This window comes from Maniola hyperantus, chromosome 28, assembly GCF_902806685.2.
Source record: "Maniola hyperantus chromosome 28, iAphHyp1.2, whole genome shotgun sequence".
NCBI lineage: Eukaryota > Metazoa > Arthropoda > Insecta > Lepidoptera > Nymphalidae > Maniola > Maniola hyperantus.
In genome coordinates, this window is record NC_048563.1 from 5,216,566 (window position 1) to 5,242,280 (window position 25,715).

Here is a 25,715-nt window from a genome sequence, read left to right on the forward strand (position 1 = left end):
TAAGGATTCCGTTTTTCCGTTTGAGGTACAGAACCCTAAAAAGTGGTCTCAACTCTTACCCAAAGCATCAACGGGAACCACGTCTGCAACCCCCAAGTCCTGACTCTCCACCAGGGAGAACCATCCGTTAGGATATGGAGGGGGCAGCTTGTTGCCGAACTTGCGGTTGTTCTGAGCCCTGATGATGTGCAGGGCTCGGTCCTTCTTCGGCAGGTGGTTGTAGCCTATTTCTGACAGCTCCTGAAAAAATACAAACCGGCCAAGTGCGAGTCAGACTCGCGCACCGAGGGTTCCGTAGTACAGTCGTATTTTTACGACATTTTGCTCGATAATTCAAAAACTATGATGCATAAAAATAAATAAAAATCTGTTTTAGAATGCACAAGTGAAGACCTTTCATATGATACCCCACTTGATATAGTTGTATTACTTCGAAAATTGAAAATACTAAGTATTAGTTCATGACCACAATTTAATTTTTTTTGTGTGATGTAACCACAAATTCACAGTTTTTAGATTTTTACCCGAATGTCTGCTATAAGATCTACCTACCTGCCAAATTTCATGATTCTAGGTCAACGGGAAGTACCCTGTAAGTTTCTTGACAGACAGACAACAAAGTGATCCTATAAGGGTTCCGTTTTTCCTTTTGAGGTACGGAACCCTAAAAGCCGGGCAAGTGCGAATACAGTATTTGACAACTAGTCAAATCAGTAACTTTTAATAAGTAACAATTATAAACAACAATTTCAAATTTCAGGTCGATAGCTTTAATAGCTACTGAAATAATCGACTGTGACAGACAGACGGACAGACGCACCATAAGGGCTCCATTTTCACCATTTCATTAGGGAACTCTAAAAACTCACCTTTTTATACAGCACTGGGCTCCAATAAGATTTATACAGAATAAATAAAAGAAGAATCATCAATGCACTCAGAAGAATTACTTTATAGTGACTACAGATAAACACTAGTCACTAAACATATTAGCTTTGTTAATTGTAACTAATATTCTCCTTTCCCCTCCAACTAAGCGAAAAGCTTGTGCTAGGAGTAGGTACGACAATAGTGCAACGGGTGGTTTGAACCGGCAACCTTTCGGAATTCAGTACACTCCTTAACCGTTGAGGTATTGAAATATGACCAAATATGACGATAATAAGGGCGTTTGTGCACTCATCCGATCCGTGACGGTTTGACGGATCCGTGAAAAAAATACGAATTGAATGTATGTATTTGTATGACGAATACGAATCGAATACGGATAAGTGTAAAAACTAGTGTAGGCTAGTCGGGTAAAAACTCACCTTTTTATAAAGCACGGGACTCCAATAAGACTTGTACAGAATAAATAAAAGAAGAATCATAACTGCACTCAGAAGAATAACTTTATAGTAACTACAGATAACCACTAAACATATTTTGATTAGGTTTATCGCGAAGTTCGTATAAAATGATACGTCAAAGTTTGGTTTCGTGTCATGACAGCGTAGTTCGTTCTGCAAATTGTATTCGGTCGCCATCTTGGAATTCCGAATGTTTTACCTGAAACAAGGATAAAAGTTTTATTTGACAGTTGGTTGGAGGCTTCCGTCGTGGCTAGTTACCATGCCGCGTAGGATCCAATTAGTAGTACTTATTGATTTGAACCGTGATAGGACATCCGCCTCCTTTTTAGGGTTCCGTAGCTAAATGGCAAAAACGGAACCCTTATAGATTCATGTCTGTCTGTCTGTCTGTCTGTCCGTCCGTATGTCACAGCCACTTTTTTCCGAAACTATAAGAGCTATCCTGTTGAAACTTGGTAAGTAGATGTATTCTGTGAACCGCATTAAGATTTTCCCACAAAAGTAGAAAAAAAACCGGACAAGTGCGAATCAGACTCGCGCACTGAGGGTTCGGTACCTACTACAACCGTATTTTATCGACATTTTGCACCATAAATCAAAAACTACTTACTAGATCACATTTAAACCAATTTTAGGTGGAAGTTTGCATGGTAGCGCTTATAGTTTCGAAAAAAAGTGGCTGTGACATACGGACGGACAGACAGACAGACAAACATGACGAATCTATAAGGGTTCCGTTTTTTGCCATTCGGCTACGGAACCCTAAAAAGGTACCCTTATAGGATCACTTCGTTGTATGTCTGTCTGTATGTCCGTCTGTTGTATCTGTCAAGAAAACCAACAGTTTTTATAATTTTACTAGCTGATGCCCGCGACTTTCTTTCGCGTGGATTTACATTTTTCAAAATCCCGCGGGAACTCTTTGATTTTCCGGGATAAAAGTGGCCTATGTGCTAATCCAGGGTATAATCTATTTCCATTCCAAATTTCAGCCAAATCCGTGCAGTAGTTTTTGCGTGATTGAGTAACAAACATCCAAACATCCAAACATCCACACTTTCACATTTATAATATTAGTAGGATATAGTGTTTTTATCTACACGTCAAAGAAATTACTAAATAATTTTTAAATGCATATCTAAAATTGCGCAGCAGGATTCGAACCTGCGTCTTCTGGGTTCGCGCCCGACGCCTTGACCGGTGGGCCACGGTTTCGCTTACTGCCAGTGACGAGAATTCTAATTTCGTCACTGGCAGTAAGTGAAAATTTCTAAAAAAATACGCAGCGAAACTTTCAGCTTTTATAAAATAAGGAAGGTCTGGCACGCACTGGCTCTCTGTCTATTAGCGGAGTCAGCGTGTATTGTTATTACGGAAACCCCGCAATACGTAGGTATTTACCTACTTCATATTATTTCTTAGAATTTCATGCCAATTTCTACGAATGCCTAGTAATGCAATTAACTATTTTATAGGTATCGAGTTCTAGGCGCCTTTCCTGGAACAACTTACATGACCTGAATAACATAATAATATGTGCATTTTTAAAACACGTGTTTTATAAACACTAGCTTATGCCCGCGACTTTGTCCGCGTGGAATTAGGATTTTCAAAAATCCCGGGGGAACTTTTTGATTTTCCGGGATAAAAATAGCCTATGTCACTCTCCAGGTCTTTAACTGTACCTATTCAAAAAATCACGTCAATCCGTTGCACCGTTGCGACGTGATTGAAGGACAAACCAACAAACCAATAAACCAACAAAGAAACAAACTTTCGCATTTACAATAAGGATAAGGGTTTTTAAAAAATCCCGTGGGAACTCTTTGATTTTCCGGGATAAAAAGTAGCCTAAAAAATCACGTCAATCTGTTGCACCGTTGCGACATGATTGAAGGACAAACCAATAGGCAAATTGCTTCGTACGTATCCGTGGAACTACGTACGAGCCCCAATCAATCCCCGTAAAATCTGAAAACCGTGAATTTGTGGTTACATCACAAGAAAAAAAAAAATGTGTTCATGAACAGATATTGCTATTTTCTACTTTCAAAGTAGGTAAGATTGCTATACCAAGTGGGGTATCATATGAAAGGGCTTCACCTGTACATTCTAAAACAGACTTTTATTTATTTTTATACATTATAGTTTTTGAATTATCGTGCAAAATGTCGAAAAAATACGACCGGATTACGGAACCCTCGTTGCGCGAGCCTGATTCGCACTTGGCCGGTTTTTTTCCCACTCTGTATATCTAAAGTTATTGAAAAGTTAGAGGTGCATGCCCGGGATCGAACCCCTAGCACAAATAAATAAATAAATAAAATAAAATAAAAACCTTTTTTATTTTTACAAGTACTTACGAATAGTTGGATGCATCTACCACTGGTTCGGAATGCCTTTCCTACCGAGAAGAACCAGCAAGAAACTCGGCGGTTGCTCTTTTCAAATATTTGATATAGGTACACACACACAGGCGGCCCAAGCGGCTATCACAGCTCGCTCGTCACATAAAATAACCGGCCAAGTGCAAGTCAGACCCGTGCCCCGAGGGTTCCATACTACAGTCGTATTTTTTTGACATTTTAGTTAGACGATAAATCAAAACAATCTAAATATATAAAAGAGAAATACCACTCACTCACTGACTGGCTGACTGACTGACTGACTAATCACGAAGCCTCCAGGTAAGAAACGGTTTTGAAAAATTCCTCCCGGTTTTGAAAAAAGGGTGCGAAAGGGGGGGTCGAATGTTGTATGAAAGTCCTATGTTTTTGTGAGTTAGAGACGTGAAAATCGACATTTAGGTTATTAGCTTTAAATAATAAAAATCTGTATAATTCAATTTAATAATCAAAAAATATAATTCAAATTCCCCCCTTAAGGGTGGTAAAATAGGGGGGCAATGTTTTTATAGAAAAGTTTTAACAATTGTTATTTTTACTTGAAATTTAAAATGTAGGCTATTTCTGGAGGGTAGGTATCAGAAAGGATCTAACTAAATTCCCCCCCCCCCCCCCTAAGGGAGTAAAATGGGGGTGGAAGGGTTATATGAAAATCCTACGTTTTTGAAGTTAGAGATATGAAAGTTGGCATTCAGGCATTCTGGGTTCCGTGTCTTAAGGTGAGACTGAGTGAGTAGGTAAGTGAGTACGCAGACGAAGTCGCGGGCATCTGCTAGTATAGCATAAAAATCTGTTTTAGAATGTACAGGTAAAGCCCTTTCATATGATACCCCACTTGGTATACTGATCTTATTTTGAAAGTTGAAAATACTAATTAAGTATTTGTATTTTGTACCAATCCGCACATGGTCAGCGTGGTAGACTATGGCCAAAACCCTTCTCACTCTGAGAGGAGACCCGTGCTCTGTAGTGAGCCAGTGTTGGGTTGATTGTAATGATGTTTTATTTATTTGTCACAGAACCGCCCACAGAATTACACACTTAAAATTATGTAAAACTAGATGATGCCCGCGACTTCATCCGCGTGGATTTAGGTTTTTAAAAATCCCGTGGGAACTCTTTAATTTTCCGGGATCAAAAGTAGCCTATGTCCTTCCCCGGGATGTAAGCTATCTCTGTACCGAATTTCGTCAAAATTGGTGAAACGGTTGAGCCGTGAAAAGCTAGCAGACAGACAGACAGACAGACAGGCAGACAGACAGACAGACACACTTTCGCACTTATAACATTAAGTATGGATGTTATCGAGTTTTACAGGTCTCGTGTAACTCAACTTACGGACAGTCACAACGAGCTCTAAACAAAACAAGTCGTACATTAAAATAACCTAACCTAAACATGAAAAACCGGCCAAGTGCGTGTCAGGCTCGCGCAATGAGGGTTCCGTACTACAGTCGTATTTTTTCGACATTTTGCACGATAGTTCAAAAACTATGATGCATAAAAATAAATAAAAATCTGTTTAAAATGCACAAATGAAGACTTCTCATATGATACCTCACTTGATATAGTTATCTTACTTAGAAAATTGAAAATACAAATTATTAGTTCATGAACACAATTTAATTTATTTTTGTGTGATGTAAGCCTAAATTCACGGTTTTCAGATTTTTCCCCAAACGTCAGCTATAAGATCTACCTGCCTGCCAAATTTCATGATTCTAGGTCAACGGGAAGTACCCTGTAGGTTTCTTAACAGACAGATAGACAGACAGACAACAAAGTGATCCTATCAGGGTTCCGTTTTTCCTTTTGAGGTACTGTTGGCAACACCACGTTTCAAGTCCGGTGTTGGTTGCTACGTCTGCGGTCGTGACGTCACGCCCCTCCGCCGCGCCGCGCCGCCGAGGCGACAAGAGGCGACCGGCGACGCGGGACGACACTTTCAGTTTAGAATCCAAGCAAGCAACAGTTGAATGAATATACGGGTTGATTTAGTAATTTGAGAGTTTAATTGTTAACATCAGAAGTGTGTAGTAACTTACGCTAGGGGGGAAAACGGTTGGAATGCAAACGTGCTCGTCCACCTGGAATTCTTCAAGTGCCGCCTCCAAGGAAACGTAATAAGGTATCTTGTAAAGATACCGAGACTGTGAGTACTTTGGACAATATTATACTTAACGTTGACCTTTTGAAACACGATGTAAATGCTTGGTTTAATATTATAAGCCTTACGCTCAAACTTTCGTATAGGCAGATGAGATAATTCGTTACTAAACTCTAAATACGTTGAAAGGATCAGCTAAAAGTCTGGCACGATTTATTTGCGTACAGGCTATACGTGGGCCTTGTAGAAATAAAGTAATTGGAAAGCGAAATTGTTTGATTAGTTGACAATTCGAGGGAATATGTTTAAACTTTTAAAATAAATAGTTGATAAAAACTGTTAGTGCTCAGTTTATTCGAATTTAATTTAGAATTAAAAGGTAAAATGCGCTGTTTGTTTCAATGTTTTGACCAAGACATAATTTCTAGTGGCATCAGTGATTATGCGTCTTTAGAAGCTAGTAATTTAAAAACGTGTAATGAATAAGCTAGTTATTTACATAGCAGTTGTTGTACGCAAAATGTTAAACAATTAGTGGGTAGTTTACATGACGAACAATTTAAAATGAGTAGTGATTGGGGTATACCGTCGGTTAGTCAAAATTTACTAGTGAATTTAAACGTGCCAAAACATCTCGGTCATTCAAATGTTAGCTCAGATATTAATCATCATAGCCAAACATATATTCTGTGGACAAACCCAAACTCGTAGGGACATAAATGTTACATAATATTATGTGAGGTACTCGTAAAAATGTGTATATTTCCGATACATGTCGCGAGACATCTATGGGTACCGGAAGTAGTTGTTCACTTGCATCAGGATCGTTAGTAAAGAAATTTCAGTTTAAAGACATTTATTTCTCAATAAAGAGCACAACAGTTCACTTATGTATGGAGATTACAGCCATTTACATTTACAGTGGTAGGTACTTACCTACGTACACGGTATCTATGACCTATGTGTTGTAACGTTGTACAAGAACGTTGCATGTATTTAATAAAAATTCGGCGCCTAACCGAATATTAGCAGAAATATCGCACACGTACGACTGCAATCGTGTTACTTCGTGTTTCAACGAATGAGTTCCGCGTGCAGCCGCTAGAAGCGAGAGGGCGACACTGCCGCGCTGCGCCCGCGCATATATTTTACTAAGATCAGTCTAGAATCTTTTCGAAAAGTGACAGGAAGCGAATTGTTCCTCGGAAGTGTTCCTTATGATAGTTTCCGTATTCCTGGAACTATTATTAACAGTTTTAGTGACCTACGTGGATTTGTAACCCGTGTATAAACGGGTAAGTACTGGAAAATCGCCGTAGGATAGTTTTATTTCTTAAAATTGTAGCCGACCCTCGCGTCATTGCATAACCTTGCTTTGTTCATTAGTAGATTATAATTTTGCTTACCTAGTTTACTGTATTATTAGCCAATAGATGCTAATTGCCTTCTGCAATTAGTGTCGTGCGAGTAAATTCCTTTGTTTTTAAAAATGTTAACGTAGTCTCACACCTTCCTTCCCTTGTAACTCCGTCTGATTGTGACAACGCATACTATCATTACGCTGTGCTTTCCGCTTGCTGTGCCGCGTGGTCACGATCAGAAGCGTAGTGAGAGACCTTGCTCAGCCACTGGAATGTGCGTTCCAGGTTCTGGATCCTGCTTGGATTTTCACGGCACTTCTTCGTGCTTCTTCGTGCTTCTTCGTGCACCTTGGATCCCGCTGCCGCTGCCTACGCCAGGCGCATCACGTGGCACCCTCTTCCGGCGCTACGGAACTCCCTGCACCTGGCCAGCGGTCTGCCTCCGTACACCTCGTCGAGCGCGCATTCCCCTTCCCTGAAGACCATCTCGCCGGACTCCCGCTACCTCTGGGACGTTACCGCACGGCGAAACAGGGAAGTACAGCCTACTGCAAGTTTAGTGATTGTAGTGACGCCAGCACGCTAACTCACGACCCTACTTATCTAAATAAATTCTCGTGTTGACTTGTGGGTTTTATTCCTCGCCACTAACAAACCCCCGCGTCACACTGGCGCCTCAACTGGTAAGTAGGGTCATTATAATCCTAAGCTTGTAGTAGTGTTAATTTGGTGTGTGTGCTTGTTTTAGTTTAATTGTAAAACGTTTTAATTTTTATTTTTGGTTGACTGCAACTAAGGTGTTCGACGTACATAGATACCTATTGTAAACCTTGTTAAAGGGCATCACTCACTAAAGAGCAATCTTACATAAGCTATTTTTATAAATTTTATTGTTTTCAATTTTTATTAATTGTTGTTGTTCACATTAACTGTATATTATTATTATTATTGACCGTAGCGAGTACCGTTAGGGAAAAAAAATCTTATAAACGTCTCACACATTAGTTGCAATTTTCGTTTTATTTTTGTTGCTGCTTTGACATGTTGCACTGGTTGATTTAGTCTCATCAATCAATCAATCATTCACCAATCACTCAATCATTTCATGGTATTACTTCACGCTTTAAAGAATAAACAACCAAAACGTTATTTAGTTAATTTTAATTGTAACAGACGGAGATTTCAGTTAGTTTTTGGTGCGATTATTCAGTACTTACCCAGCGTTTATTTTTTTTAATTGTTGAATTATTTTAAATTTAACCAACAATGGCTTACGAGGTCAAATTTATGTCACTTCAAAAAGTGGAACTTGAGTATGAAGTCGCTATTCGAGGTGAAACTCCAGCTTCCACTGTTCAAGAGCTGAGGAAACAGATAGCTAAATGCGGTCCACTATACCCTTCTGAGGATATTTTAACTAGTCCCTTTGAACCTTCTGTAGATATAGATGGCGTATTTGATGCTCTCGAGAAGGTCGAACAAACAATTTCGTCTGCTTCGGACAGAAGTGCACTATTGCGAACTCAAAACTTACTAAACCATGTATATCATCGACTTCACCGTATTCCGTGCTCTGATAAAATAAAACAGGACTACGATGAATGTGTCTCCTTGTATAAAACACATGCAATGAAACTTAGCACGCTCTTAGACAATGCTACAGATCCCCTAGCCATTGCGAGTAGTAGTTCTGCGAATCCTACAACATCTACAACGCCACTCAATGTCAACCTTACTTGCGACGGAAACAACTCTAATTTGTTTTCTAAATTAAAATTTGATGGCAAATCTTGCGTAAGGACTTTTATCCAACGTGCTAACGAATTTTGCCAAGCAAAAAATATAGATTCTGGCAAAATTTTAAAAAATGCTACCGAAATATTTACCGGCAATGCTATTCATTGGTACCGAGGTATTAAGGAATATGTACATACTTGGGAGGAACTTGTTGTCTTACTAAAGAAGGATTTTAGTGAACCGGATTACGATTACAAATTGAAAGAGGAAATTAAATCACGTACGCAAGGTGAAAAGGAAAACATAGTCATCTACCTTTCAATTATGTCTGGGCTTTTCTCACGACTTAATAAAGAACCTTCAGAAGAGGACAAATTGGAAATACTTCTTCATAACATTCGACCTTTTTACGCGAATGCATTGTCCTCTGCTTCGTCCGTTAAATCCATTGATGAGTTGAGAACGCTCTGTCGGAATCACGAAGCTATACATTCCCGATTTTCTCAATTCAAAGAACCTCCAAAACTCACATCTGATACACTAGCACCAGATTTTGCTTATTCTAGTGGTAAAGTTAACCCTAACCCTACGCCAAAATTCAGTAACAATAATTTTAAATTTAACAGAAATAATAATGAAAATAACAAATCTTTTCACAATAAACAGAATTCCCCAAATTTTAGTAATTATGTACACGCTGTTGCAACTAACTCTCAAAAGCGAACTCAGTACTGCGTACGCTGTCGCACTGACTCGCATAGTACTAGACTGTGTACTGCAGATAGATCTAAGATATTTTGCTTTATCTGCGGCCTCAAAGACTTTAAATCAAATAATTGTCCAAATTGCTCTAAAAACAAACAACCTGATCCAAAAAACTAGAATCTGAGAATTGTGCGGATAGTAAATTTAATGAAAAGGATTGGAAAAATTGGCTTAGTATTATAAATTTATATTTTAAAACTTACAAAATCCACACAATTCTCGACAAAAATTACAATCATGATGATAGGCCTCATGCATCGATTCAGGTTAATGGTCTTAATCTTTTAGGTCTCTTAGACTCTGGCTCTAGCGTTACTATACTAGGTAACGTTATTCATCATAAACTAGGCAGTCTAGGCCTGCCTCTAATTAATGACGACTGCATTTCGGTCACTTCAGCCGGTGGTCAATGTTTAAAAAGTATCGGTTACATTAACTTGCCTGTTGAATTTGAAGGTCAATTTCACATCTTGAAATCATTTGTTATACCAGAAATCAGAACCAATCTTATTCTAGGTGTTGATTTTTGGCGGAAATTCCAACTTTGCCCTAAATATGTCAGCAGTGTTATTACTACCAATAACAATGTTGATAATAACCCTAAGGCTGATGCTTCACATCAACCTTTCATTCAAAGCTATAGTAACTTGTCTGATTCGGAAAAACTGTTAGCTGATAACATTATGAAGCAGTACGAGGATATTTCATCAGAAACCAAAGGTCTGGGTGTTACTAATATCATCACTCATCATATCGATACTGGAGACTCCCCGCCTATCAGACAACGTTACTATAGAATGTCACCAGCTAAGCAGCGTATTCTATGTGAAGAACTGGACGAAATGCTAAAGTTAGGAGTTGTCGAATCTTGCGAGAGTCCATGGTCTTCACCAGTCCTTCTGACCCCTAAAAAAGACGGTAAGCTTAGGTTTTGTCTCGATAGTCGTAAACTAAATTCTGTTACTAGAAAAGATGCTTATAAATTACCCTATGTATCGGAAATATTAGATAATCTCAAAAACGCTAAATATTTGTCCAGCATCGATTTATCAAAAGCATTTTGGCAAATACCTATAGCAACTGAAGATCGAGACAAAACTGCATTTTATGTCCCGGGTCGGGGTACTTTTCGTTTTGTTACCATGCCTTTTGGGTTAACAAACGCCCCTGCCACTCAGCAACGCTTAGTTGATATTTTATTTTACGGTCCCGAGTTTGAAAACTCGGTATTTGTGTTTGTGGATGACATAATAATCGTCTCACCTGATTTTAACACTCATATTTCACTACTAATGAAGGTTTATAAAAAATTACAAATGGCTAACTTAACCATAAATTTATCAAAATCGGTTTTCTTTAGAAGCGAACTTAAATATTTAGGCTATATCGTGAACGCTGAAGGATTACACGTGGACCCTGGGAAAGTTGACGCGATCCTTAATTTTAAAACTCCCACTAATAAAAAGGAAGTTAAAAGATTCCTAGGTACAGCTTCCTGGTACCGAAGATTCGTACCTAACTTCAGTACAATCGCTGGACCACTGAACCAATTGACGTCTACAGGTAAAAAAGCTAAACCTTTTATCTGGTCTAAGGAAGCTGATGAATCTTTTAACAAACTTAAGGAATGCTTAATTTCTGCTCCTATTTTGGCTTGTCCTGACTACAGCCTGCCATTTGAAATCCATACTGATGCTAGCGACTGCGGAATAGGTGCGTTGTTAACTCAAACTATTGACGGCATTGAACATCCTATTGCATATATGAGCAGATCACTGACGGTTCCAGAGCGAAACTATAGTATCACGGAAAGGGAGGCACTTGCAGTCTTAGTGGCTTTGGAACATTGGCGATGCTATATCGACAATGGTCTCAAGTTCACGGTGTACACTGATCACTCCGCACTCAAGTGGTTCCTTAACCTTAACAATCCTACTGGACGTCTAGCTCGCTGGGGCATCCGCTTGTCTTGCTTTAATTTTGAAATTAAACACCGTCGTGGCGCAGACAACATTATTCCCGACGCCCTCTCTCGCGCATGTCCCGTAGCTGCTTTAGACGCGACTTTAGATACGTCATCTAGTAGCTGTAGTAGTTCAGACCAATGGTACTTAAACATTTACCATGGCTGCCAAAATTCACCAACCTCCTTTCCAAATTACATCGTTAAAAATAACAAATTGTACCGCCTTATGCGAAATAAATGCGCCTTATTACAGGAATTTGAATGGAAGGAAGTGATACCTAAAGAAAAACGCGAACTGATTCTTACAGAATGTCATTCAGAGCCTACGGCTGGTCATTTTGGCGTTTTCAAAACTTACAAGCGCTTAACGCTACGCTATTATTGGCCCAATATGCACGCTGATGTAGTGAACTTTATTTCCAACTGTGATACCTGCCTATCCTATAAAACTCCTACTCACGGTACTATGGGACAGATGGGTAGACCGAAGGAAGTCTCGCGACCTTTCCAAATGATCTCTATAGATTTTGTAGGTCCCTTGCCCACTAGTCGAAAGCAGCATAGCTATCTTTTAGTAGTAGTCTGTTGTTTCTCGAAATATACTATGCTGTTTCCACTACGACGCGCTAACACAGAATCTGTTATTCGAGTGCTAGAGGACAACGTGTTTCTAGTCCACGGAATTCCTCAATCTATCGTCCTGGATAACGGAACTTATTTTTGCAGTAAAGACCTGGATACATTCTTTAAAAAGTATAAAATACCGAACGTATATTTCACACCGAAGTACACGCCGCAAGTCAACACAGTGGAGCGCTATAATAAAACGGTCATTACGAGTATAGCCTCATTTATAGAGAACGATCACAGATCTTGGGACACTAAACTGCCGAAAATACAGTTCGCTATGAACAGTTCTGTGAACGAGTCTACTGGGTATACTCCAAATTTCCTGGTTCATGGGAGAGAACTCGTTTCTTGTGGTTCTCATTACCTAAACTCCGATATAGGTGATGAATTTATTTTTCTACCTAGGGATATCTACTGCGAAAATCTGGGCCACCTCGCTATTATATTTAACGAAGTTCAAAAATCATTATATCACGCTCATGCAAAAAATATGTCGAACTATAATTTACGTAGGAAGCCTTTCGAATTTGAAGTAGGAGACGTTGTCTTTAAGAAAACCTATGTTTTATCTGATAAAGATAAGTTTTTTAGCAAAAAGTTGGCACCTAAATATATAAAGTGTCGCGTTATAGAAAAACGTTCGCCACTCGTTTATATTTTAGAGGATATGTCAGGAAATAAGTTAGGTACATGGCATATAAAAGACCTTAAACCTGTATCTTCTCACTATAAATTTTAAATTAACCTTAACCTAGAATAACTATTACATTAGATCAATTTAACTTAAATTCATATCATAATATATATAATTACCGTTAATATAATTTTCAACTTACGCTACGAATAATTATACTTATTTAACTCGATCCCTCGTGTTGATTTACCATCTTGTGGCTAAGTTCGTACGAGAGTTATTGGTTTCTGTACAACCATAAACTCATTTTATTAGGATGCGTCAGTAATTTTGAAGAATAATTACTGTTGCTTTTATTGAATGCGTGATGTATGTAAGAGTATGGATGGGATTATGATAGTGTGTAAGTACGAGCGTTTTCAGGCCTTAGCGAATTTTATCTGATAGGGATAAAATTCTTCGCCAGGCGAGGGGGATATGTAACGTTGTACAAGAACGTTGCATGTATTTAATAAAAATTCGGCGCCTAACCGAATATTAGCAGAAATATCGCACACGTACGACTGCAATCGTGTTACTTCGTGTTTCAACGAATGAGTTCCGCGTGCAGCCGCTAGAAGCGAGAGGGCGACACTGCCGCGCTGCGCCCGCGCATATATTTTACTAAGATCAGTCTAGAATCTTTTCGAAAAGTGACAGGAAGCGAATTGTTCCTCGGAAGTGTTCCTTATGATAGTTTCCGTATTCCTGGAACTATTATTAACAGTTTTAGTGACCTACGTGGATTTGTAACCCGTGTATAAACGGGTAAGTACTGGAAAATCGCCGTAGGATAGTTTTATTTCTTAAAATTGTAGCCGACCCTCGCGTCATTGCATAACCTTGCTTTGTTCATTAGTAGATTATAATTTTGCTTACCTAGTTTACTGTATTATTAGCCAATAGATGCTAATTGCCTTCTGCAATTAGTGTCGTGCGAGTAAATTCCTTTGTTTTTAAAAATGTTAACGTAGTCTCACACCTTCCTTCCCTTGTAACTCCGTCTGATTGTGACAACGCATACTATCATTACGCTGTGCTTTCCGCTTGCTGTGCCGCGTGGTCACGATCAGAAGCGTAGTGAGAGACCTTGCTCAGCCACTGGAATGTGCGTTCCAGGTTCTGGATCCTGCTTGGATTTTCACGGCACTTCTTCGTGCTTCTTCGTGCTTCTTCGTGCACCTTGGATCCCGCTGCCGCTGCCTACGCCAGGCGCATCACGTGGCACCCTCTTCCGGCGCTACGGAACTCCCTGCACCTGGCCAGCGGTCTGCCTCCGTACACCTCGTCGAGCGCGCATTCCCCTTCCCTGAAGACCATCTCGCCGGACTCCCGCTACCTCTGGGACGTTACCGCACGGCGAAACAGGGAAGTACAGCCTACTGCAAGTTTAGTGATTGTAGTGACGCCAGCACGCTAACTCACGACCCTACTTATCTAAATAAATTCTCGTGTTGACTTGTGGGTTTTATTCCTCGCCACTAAAAAACCCCCTCGTCACAGTGTAACGATTTAGTGCTTTTTGTCTATATTAATGTTTGAAGCAATAATTGTGTGAGTGGGTATTAGATAAAAATAAAATAATAATAATTTAGTGGGACAGTAGAACGTTCATAAGTTTACAGTGCTAGTTTTTAGGGAAGGGTCACATTGATGTACCTATACATTCAGGGTTTTCGTAAATGTTCGATCATTTGCTTATAAAAAAAAAGAGGTTGTGGTTTATTATTCGCTCCTTCAACTTATTTCGTTCTAATTTTGGGTAGTCGCAGTTTGTTGTGTTTTAGTAAACAATGTCATAAAGTGTTTGAGTCAAAGCATAATTTGGGAGTGTATGTCCTCTGTTATTATTTTCCTGATGAGAATACAGTCGTAGGCTCGTACAACTGACTTAAGGGCTTATTACACCAACTTGAAATAGGACGTCCTAGGTCCTAATTAGGGTTGGAAAGTGAAAGTATAATCGCATTTAGCAAGTTAGGATCGTAGAAAGTATGCTAGCTAGGACGAAAGTAAAGTTGCTAACTTAGTCATTCAGCATCCTAGGTAGGAAAGGATTAAGGAAGGTGTAATAGCATTGTTACATTTAGAATTTCCGTATCTTTACACAGTTTATTGGTGGGTGTTAAATAGAATAAATAGTATGATGCTTTGATTTTATTATGAAGAATCTGAAAATTTTAGACATAGGGTTTCGCGGGGGTTACCAAATTTCGAGAACGTACTCTCTAGAGTCTAGAGTATTACAAGGGTTCTAAGTAAAATTGCAAAAACAAAAGTAACCAAAAATAAAATGTTACCATTTGCGTTGATTCAATTGCGTTAAGTGAACTGATTCTTACGTCATAGGTTCAGTAGGATTTGGTACGGTATAAAAACTTACTTGGACGGAATACAGAGTGATCCGATTCAGTTTACTCCTGAGAAGAGTACTGGTACCTCTGAACGCATTTTAGCTATTTTGTTTCAAACAGAGAACCGTTTTGTACACAGAAACTAGTAGAGTAGATTAAACTAGTACGAAGTTAAAAGGGTTGTACATTATTTGTTCAAGTAAACACATAGACTATTATGAAAGTAATATATCTCTTTAGAGTTAAAACTATTGCAAATAGCCGTTAACTTCAAGCTTCGTTGCCGCTACTTGTTAGGTGCCTGCTTCAAAAATTATTACGGGTCGTAGTGCTGTCAGATAAAACAATAACAGTGAAGCTATTTCATTTAATACAAAGTTATTGTACGTGATCAATAATAATAATAATAAATGGAATATTTAAAATAACTATGATTTGGTGGTTAATATTCGAAATCATTATTAAGGACCTTTTGGGGTAAAAGCTGTCACATATGCGTGGATTGAAGAAGATATCTTTGGATATCTAGGCGGCTATTATTAGCTCAGAAAATCTGATTTAAAAGATTGCACAGGGAGGGAAGTCGAATGCAACATTTTGTTGCTCTCGACCGCAATTCTGTGCTATAATCAGGAGGGGCCGAAAATAGTAAATAAGTAGTGATATAAAGCTTTATTGCAACAAAACATAGTACATGCTTAAAAATAATAATAATAATTAGTTACTGGTAGTGAAAGCGTTGTTAATTTAAGGAGCAATGAAATATATTTAAAAAAAAAAGCCTTAGATTTGGCAGTGGTATGCGGTTGGGTACTCATAATTCATGACTCATATTTTCTTAGCCTAGTAAAATTATAATAATTTGAGGCAGCTTTTAGTGTAAAATTAATATGCGTGTATATGGAATATGAAATAACCAATTATTATTGGTTCGTATTGGAGTTATTTGTGAATTAAAATAGTGACTGGGTTATTAGATTATTTTGTGACCAACCCTGGTATCGTAATTAATAATGCAGTGAACTAGTGGAATTATGAATATACCAGCAGTTAAGATAATGATTAATTTGAAGTAATAGTTTGGTGTGATAATAATAATAATTGTTTGAAGCTAACTTATAGTACCTGCTTTAGAATCAAATAATCCGTTTAATAAGGAAGCATTGATGACTTTTGTTTAAAGTTAAAAATATAGCGGACAGTGAGATGCTTATGAGGTAAAATAGCTTTTATTCTGGGGGTTTCGTGAAAAACTGGCACCGACGATCCCTTGTGTGGATGTGCGGTAGATAAAGCTAGTGTGGCGAATGCATACGCGGGTGAATAGTGTCGGGGCGCTGTATGAGTGCACGACGCTATGACATTCAGTATGTAGATGCGCATAAAGTTGAGAAGGTATAGCTGATATTTGTGATTTAGTAAAGAGATTTGGTCTTGATCGTGAGTGTCAATGCAATGATTCTATAAAGAATTTAAGAATATCAAAAACCGTGTTGGCAAGGTTGCCTTGTGTACTTATACCGGTCGTTGATTGCCAATAAATTAATCATAACTAAAATTATATTTTCTTCTTTACTGCAATCAAAAGTTACCTTTAATAGAAATTAGTTCATGTTCTATAGTAACTAATATTATTATAGAAATTGTGTATAGCAAGATAATTGACACAGCGAGCCGAGATAAAATTTTAGGTTAGCTAATTAGTGGGAATATTGCACCATAGATATAAAATATCACATTGGGATACGAAGCTTGAACTTGGATAAAATATGAAAAGGTTAATTGGGAATATTGTACCATGAATATAAAATATCACATTGGAATACGATACTTGGTCTGAAAGGCGAACTTGGTACGCTTAAGTGAGCGAAATGTTCTTTAAGTGCAAGTGGTCTTTACAAACTTGGTACGTTTAAGTGAGCGAAATGTTCTTTAAACGCAAGTGGTATGAGTTACTATGACAAACCTGGTCTCCTAAGTGTGGCAAAGTCCCTTTAGGTGGGGTTGTTCACCAACTTGGTACGTTTAAGTGAGCGAAATGTTCTTTAAGCGCAAGTGGCATGAGTAACTAAGACAAACCGGGTTTCCTAAGTGTGGCAAAGTCCCTTTAGGTACCCGGGGTTGCCTTGTTGTTGTTTGTTGTTATTGCAGGCTATCGTATGGTTAAGTGATAAGTGATTAAGAATGGACAATATTTTTTAAGAGACCTTGCGAGTATGTAGTGAGGTTATTTGGTTAAGTTCAAGTTGTCGTATGATTTGTTAAGTGATATGTGATAATGAATGGGCAATATTCCTTCTAGATGTGATAATGAAAGGATCCTCACAAGTATATAATGAGATTCAGGTGTTAACGGTTGTGTAATTTGCAGAAGTTTTATCCCGACTCGTGGGGTGCCCGGGGCGGGCACCATGCAGCATGGCCGTGTTGGCAACACCACGTTTCAAGTCCGGTGTTGGTTGCTACGTCTGCGGTCGTGACGTCACGCCCCTCCGCCGCCGCCGCCGAGGCGACAAGAGGCGACCGGCGACGCGGGACGACACTTTCAGTTTAGAATCCAAGCAAGCAACAGTTGAATGAATATACGGGTTGATTTAGTAATTTGAGAGTTTAATTGTTAACAGTACGGAACCCTAAAAACAATAGAATAAAATAAAATTGTATGAACACATTTGAATTTGTTTTCTGTGATGTAACCACAAATTCACGGTTTTCCGATTGTTCCTCTCACGTGTGCTATAAGACCTGCCAACCTGCCAAATTTAATGATTCTAGGTCAACGGCAAAAACCCTGTAGGTTTCTTGACAGACAGACAGACAACAAAGTGATCCTATAAGGGTTCCGTTTTTCCTTTTGAGGTACGGAACCCTAATAATAAAGTAGTGTTTTCAAAGTCAATCTCATTCATGATTCAGTTGAATAAGAAATGTTGTTGTTTCCACACGACGCAAATTAGGTTTTGCGTCACTCGACGAATTTCAAAGTGAGATCTATCATCCAGCATCCATAGACCTCTGTCAAGTAAGGATATGTGATCTAAATCACTACCCATATCTTTTTTAGGGTTCCGTACCTCAAAAGGAAAAACGGAACCCTTATAGGATCACTTTGTTGTCTGTCTGTCTTTTTGTCAAGAAACCTACAGGGTACTTCCCGTTGACCTAGAATCATGAAATTTGGCAGGTAGGTAGATCTTATAGCTGACATTCGGGGAAAAATCTGAAAACCGTGAATTTGTGGTTACATCTCACAAAAAAATTAAATTGTGGTCATGAACTAATAATTTGTATTTTCAATTTTCTAAGTATAAGATAGATTTAGATTTAGACTAGCTTATGCCCGCGACTTCGTCCGCGTGGTCTGTACAATTTTCTAACCCCTATTTTACACCTTTAGGGATTAAATTTTGAAAAATCCTTTCTTAGAGGATGGCTACGTCATAATAGTCATTTGTGGGAATGAGTGTAAAATTTTATAATAAAATTCCACAAGCAATTTTAGACTTGCCTTTACACAAGTTTATAAAATGTGTTAAAAGTATGCTCCTAAAAAAGCATATTATACAGTCGCAGACTATGTAAACGATAAAAAAGCTTAGATTTGACTCGCTCCAGCAATGCACGGGGCTGCAATGGCTTGTATAGTACGGTATAATAACATTGTAAATTGAAAAATTAAAAAGAGCAACCGCCGAGTTTCTTGTTGGTTCTTCTCGGTAGGAACGGCATTCCGAACCAGTGGTAAATTAAAACTACCTGACTATTCATAAGCGCTTGTAAAAAGTTAACATGAATAAAAAAACATTCTATTCTATTCTATTCTATTCTATAGCTATCTGCATGCCGAATTTCAGCGTGATCCGTCCAGTAGTTTGAGCTGTGCGTTGACAGATCAGTCAGTCAGTCAGCCACCTTTTCCTTTTATAAATATACGAGCTGATGCCCGCGACTTTGTCCGCGTGGAATTAGGTTTTTTAAAAATCCCGTAGGAACCCTTTGATTTTCCGGGATAAAAAGTAGCCTATGTCACTCTCCAGGCCTTTATCTATACCCATGCAAAAAATCACGTCAATCCATTGCACTGTTGCGACATGATTGAAGGACAAACCAACAAACAAACACACTTTCGCATTTATAATAAGGGTACTGATTCAAAGATTTTTTTACACACGCCGCAGGGTATCCGCTAGAAGATTATTAGCCATGTTAAATGACTAATATTCCCCTTTCCTCTCCAACTAAGCGTCAGGCTTGTGCTAGGAGTAGGTACGACAATAGTGCAACGGGCGGGGTTTGAACCGTCGACCTTTCGGTTTTCAGTCCACTCCTATACCGGTTGAGCTATTGAGGCTCTATGTAGGCTCTATGTATCTAGTTTATAATATTAGTAAGATAAAATGACATACCAAATTGAAGAATTCACGCACATATCCTTGAAAACTTTAAAATTTTAATAAAAAAAAGGTCCTTCTTTCTTGGACTCTTTAAAAACACTGTGCCTTTTCAAAAAGTTACGCAGTTATGTGTGGTAACGCTAATATTTAATTCATTGATTTCACTGACCCCTACTAATAAAAGCTCGCTGGACTTTCGATTGCCGATGTGTTTTTGGAGCAACTAGATTTGTGCCGTTTTGAGACTTGAATAGAATAGAAAAGAATATATTTATTCAAGTAAACTTTTACAAGTGCTTTTCGTCAACTAGCTTAATTTACCATTAGTTCGGAATGCCGTTCCTACCGAGAAGAACCAGCAAGAAACTCGGCGGTTGCTCTTTTCAAGTGATCAATTTACAATATTATTACACCATACCACTATATATTGTTGTTTTGAAGCAACTTGTTTTTCGCTATTTTGACGCTGATAGCAGATGTGAGCGTGATGTAGCGTCATCATCATCATGCTCAACTCATCGCTGGCTCATTACTAAACACGGGTTTTCTCTCAGAATGAGAAGGGCTTAGGGCATAGTCCGCCACGGTGACCAAGTGCGTATTTGCAGACTTCTCACACCTCTGCGCCCTGCTGGACGGGATCGTTCGTGAGGAAGAGGGTCCGGTATACTACCAGGGCCTCGTTGCTCAGCAAGCTACGGGAGTTCGCGCACCCAGTGGTGCCTCTTGTGCACTCTTGTGCCAGTGCATAAGAAGCGGAACAGCTCGGACCGTGATCGTGGACCAATGGGTGCTTGAGGAAGGATCCGGACCGCGGGGCACGCGAGAATCTGCGTTTTTGGGCACGTCTGCCCCAGAAAGGGGAGAAAGACTAAAAGGGACAAGGAAAGGATAGAAAGAATTTGTAGGTAGTCAAGAAGGCGCCCCGGGAAAGAGCCACCGAGCAAGTACCGAACGGGCGCCCTCCCGCGTTTCGGCCCATATAACCGCGAGGTTGGTGGGGCCATGGGAGGTGGTGGGTTCTCACATATCTGCGAACATTATGGAGAAATCTCAGGCATGCAGGTTTCTTCACGATGTTTTTCTTCACCGTTGAAGCAAGTATCATCATAAAGTATCAATTTTAAATCCCATTACACTACACTTGGTGGGAATTAGCTTCGAATCAGTACAAAAATAACACAATTTTGTATGGCCTCCCTCTTCCAGTGCACTTGTATCCATTTCAGTGATAATATTATGATGGCAAAAACCCTCGATATTAGTTCAAAGACACACTATGGCGATTTGTATGACAAATAAAATGATTTTTAGGGTTCCGTACCTCAAAAGGAAAAACGGAACCCTTATAGGATCACTTTGTTGTCTGTCTGTCTGTCAAGAAACCTACAGGGTACTTCCCGTTGACCTAGAATCATGAAATTTGGCAGGTAGGCAGATCTATACCCATGCAAAAAATCGCGTCAATCCGTTGCACTGTTGCGACGTGATTGAAAGACAAACTAACAAAAAAACACACTTACGCATTTATAACAAGGGAGGTTACCTGGCTGGCACCAGTAGGTACCACCCTAATAGGTTTTTACAATCGTACCGGAACGCTAAATAACTTGACGTTACGACTTTGACATTGTAGAGGAGGTATTGAAACTTTAATTACTTTTTACGCAAGAATAAATTTATTATCAGTTTATACAAAAACCGGCCAAGTGCGAATCAGACTCGCGCACTGAGGGTTCCGTACTACAATCGTATTTTATCGACATTTTGCACGATAAATCAAAAACTACTTACTAGATCTCTTTCAAACCAATTTTCGGTGGAAGTTTGTATGGTAATGTACATCATACTTTTTTTTTAGTAAATATATAAGAGAATGATAAACATTCTCTTATTTTAGAAGTTACAGGGGGGGGGACACATTTTATCACTTTGAAAGTGTCTCTCGCGCAAACTATTCAGTTTAGAAAAAAATGACATTAGAAACCTCAATATCATTTTTGAAGACCTCTATCTATAAATACCCCACGCGTATGGGTTTGATGAAAAAAAATTTTTTGAGTTTCAGATCTAAGTATGGGGAACCCCAAAATTTATTGTTTTTTTTTATATTTTTGTATGAAAATCTTAATGCGGTGCACAGAATACATCTACTTACCAAGTTTCAACAGTATATAGCTCTTATAGTTTCGGAAAAAAGTGGCTGTGACATACGGACGGACAGACAGACATGACGAATCTATAAGGGTTCCGCTTGTTGCCATTTGACTACGGGACCCTAAAAATACCTACTATTGCAAAAATCTTAGCTAAATGTATGATTAAAATATATACCTACATATAATTAGGTAATCTAGGTCAGTGTAGTATGATAATTAGATTATTCAAACTTGTTATTTAAAACGTATCTAATATCTATAAATAATCAAAATAGGCCTACAAATTCGTGTATCTATCGACTAAAGGTAAAGTTAGACGTCCTCCCTGGCGCAGTGGTAAGCGCTGTGGTCTTATTAGTGGGAGGTCCCGGGATTTAACCCTAAATTCACGGTTTTCAGATTTTTCCCCAAATGTCAGCTATAAGATCTACCTACCTGCCAAATTTCATGATTCTAGGTCAACGGGAAGTACCCTGTAGGTTTCTTAAGTAGGAGCCTGTTCACTGGCAGGTCATAATGAAAAATATGCATTGAGCTATTACAACTGGGGTAAGCAGTGCATTTATGCCTCTATGACCTGCACGCCACTGCGTGTAGGTATGTCTGTATGAAGTCGGACGAGCATAAAAGAAACTAGAAATCAAAGCGTGTAGCTCACCCGACTTCAACATACATTACACGTGTAGAAACATAAGTTATTTTTTAATTTGTAGTGGTTTTGGAAGTCGGTTTTTAAAAATAAAATTGTATAAGTTATTTTGTCTTCTGACGTATGTTTATAGCTCCCAAACCCATAGTTCCGTGTAATGTGTAACATAAAAATTTATGATCTATATCATATAGCATTTTGTATCTATTTATTACACTCTCAAGAAGGATTAAGGCGTAATAGGTTAAAATCACTGACCTTTACCTTTTTTTTTTCCGTGGGGAAATCCTTATGGATGCCACCGCACCCGGGGAGGTACGGAGGTTATGTCGGACTCTTACCGACTAAACCCCACGATGTTCCACGCATCGCCTGGTGGCTGGGCTACGGGGCCAAACACGTTCGCGCAACCCAGCCAGCGGCGCCTGCTGAGGACCCACCTCAGGGGACCAATAAAATCCCTACACCCCGTCTGAGGCACCATGTGCTGTGGGAGTGTCCCCTTTATGAGGACTTGCGGGTGACGATGTTGGATGGGATCGTACGCGGGGAAGCGGGGCCGGTCTTCTACACGGACCTCGTCTCATCGGCGGGGAACTACAACCGGCTACGGGAATTCGCGCACCATTGGCATAAGAGGCGAAGCAGCTCGGAGCGTACAGGTGCCAGGCCGGCACCACGGAGGAGCAGCAGCGGAGATCACAGCTGTATTAGTGACGTCTAGCCCCCAAGGGGGGAGAGTGAGCATAAGGGACAAGGAAGAGACAAAATAATTTGTAGGGAGTCGAGAAGGCGCCCCGGGAAAATGCCAAGAGCAAGTACCGAACGGGCGCCCTCCCGCGATTCGGCCCATATAACCGAGAGGTTGGTGGGGCCATGGGAGGTGGAGGGTTGTCCCCTACCCCGTCTGAGGCGCACCAGGAACACGAAGGTGCGCCTCCCGACTCGAGGACTGGTTTCTTTCCGGACGATAGACTCCCCGCGTCCATTGCCCGAGAGTCCTTCTCAAGGGGGTACAAGTACGCTGTAGTTGCGATTGCCGACGTGTTTTTAACGCTACTTGATTTTTAGGGTTCCGTACCTCAAAAGGAAAAACGAACGGATCGACATGAGTTTTTACATGGGTATAGTGACAGCTGGAGAGTGACATAGGCTACTTTTTATCCCGGAAAATCAAAGAGTTCTCACGGGATTTTTAAAAACCTAAATCCACGCGTACGAAGTCGCGGGCATAAGCTAGCTAGCGGGCAAAATGTTGACAAAAATACCCGAGTACGGGACCCTCGGTCCCCAGGTCCGACTAGCACTTTTTTTATCTATATATAAGAAAAAGGTGAGTGACTGACTGATCTATCAACGCACACCTCAAACTACTGGACGGATCGGGCTGAAATTTGGCATGCAGATAGCTATTGTAAAGTAGGCATCCGCTAAGAAAGGATTTTTTGAAAATTCAACCCCTGGGTGAAATAGGGGTGTGAAGTTTGTGTAGTCCACGAGGACGTAGTCGCGAGCATAAGCTAGTTCTTATTAAAACAAAAACAAAAAAAACTAAAGATCACCAGCAAGGTTATTTATTTTATTTATTTATTTTTATTTTTATTTTGATTTTTCATGTACCTAACGAAATTGTGACCGATGACCTGAAGAGGGTGGTGGGGAGCGGGTGGATGAGGAAGGCTGAGGACCGTGTTTGGTGGCGTGCTCTTGGAAAGGCCTTTGTCCAGCAGTGGACGCAAACAGGATGGATTGGATTGGATTGGATAACGAAATTGTTGTTACATAGTAGTAATAAATTAAGTTACATTTGTGTTGTCTACATCTACACTTCTACACTAATATTATAAAGAGGAAAACTTTGTTTGTTTGTTTGTTTGTTTGTTTGTTTGTTTGTTTGTTTGTTTGTACTGAATAGGCTCAAAAACTACTGGACCGATTTTAAAAATTCTTTCACCATTCGAAAGCTACATTATCCACGAGTAACATAGGCTATATTTTATTTTGGAAAAAAATAGGGTTCCGTAAGATATTTGGGTTTTTCGGACACAAGGTGTAAAAAATCAACCAGAAAAGTTACTTATTTTGCGTACGCTGCCTAAACTATAAAAGATAGAACCATAAAATGTTCTAATTAATTGTAGATCTTATAAATATCTACAAAAAAGTCCGCGACACACTATACCCATCTATGTCGAGTGAGGCACAGCAACCATTTTTTTATTTAAAAATCTTGAATTTTTTTTGGACTACATTTAAACGCGTTTATTTTACTCATGCTATTAATCCTTATCAAAATAAATGATTTCATCACTAAGAACAGTTTATGGAGATAATATTTGGTCTTTGAATGATTAAAATTGGACGTTTGGTTTTGAAGTTATGGCGAAATTAAAATATTACGATTTCTGCTGCACGGCCCGTTGTATTATATAAAGAGGTAATGTCGTTAAGTTTGTTTGTAGGGGGTAATCTTTAGAACTACTGAACCGATTTTAAAAATTCTTTCACCAGTAGAAAGCTACATTATTCCTGAGTGACATAGGCTATACGGGATCTTTAAAAACCTAAATCTACGCGGGCGAAGCCGCGGGGATCAGCTAGTATTATATAAAGAGGTAATGTCGTTAAGTTTGTTTGTAGGGGGTAATCTTTAGAACTACTGAACCGATTTTAAAAATTTTTTCACCAGTAGAAAGCTACATTATTCCTGAGTGACATAGGCTATACGGGATCTTTAAAAACCTAAATCTACGCGGGCGAAGCCGCGGGGATCAGCTAGTTATGTATATTTTATGAGTTGTTATGGTCGGAAAATGGCACAAAAACGGTAAAAATTCAACGTAAGCCTTGAATTACTTAAATCGCAAAAAATAGAGACCGGGAGTCCTACTTTTCTAAAAAACCGGCCAAGTGCGAGTCAGACTCGCGTACCGAGGGTTCCGTACTCGGATATTTTTCACGATAAATCAAAAACAATAGTTTTTATAGGCGGGCAGTAACCCTGCAGCATCAGGACTGAGGAATTGGAGCCAGAAATTAAAATGGGACTTAACATCCTCTGTTGATTAAAAAAATGTTTGCAAATTGGTTCCGGAAACCTGGAAAAAATCGATGTGGGCTACATAAAAAAAACGGCCAAGTGCGAGTCAGGCTCGCGCAATGA

At 39.3% G+C, this 25,715-nt stretch overlaps 2 protein-coding genes across 2 annotated transcripts in view; both read right to left on the reverse strand.

Moving 5' to 3' along the window:
• Positions 1 to 25,715, reverse strand: part of LOC138404429 (uncharacterized) — a 223,631-nt gene that overhangs the window by 17,422 nt on the left and 180,494 nt on the right. The gene's annotated exons all lie outside the window — the stretch shown is intronic.
• Positions 1 to 25,715, reverse strand: part of nvd (cholesterol 7-desaturase nvd) — a 61,431-nt gene that overhangs the window by 9,030 nt on the left and 26,686 nt on the right. The window contains exons 2-3 of the mRNA XM_034982987.2: positions 1,311 to 1,548; positions 60 to 240 (exon numbers count right to left, since the gene is read on the reverse strand). Of these exons, the coding sequence (XP_034838878.1) occupies positions 60 to 240; positions 1,311 to 1,526 (397 nt within the window). The 5' untranslated portion in view covers positions 1,527 to 1,548. The remainder of the gene's footprint in view (positions 1 to 59; positions 241 to 1,310; positions 1,549 to 25,715) is intronic.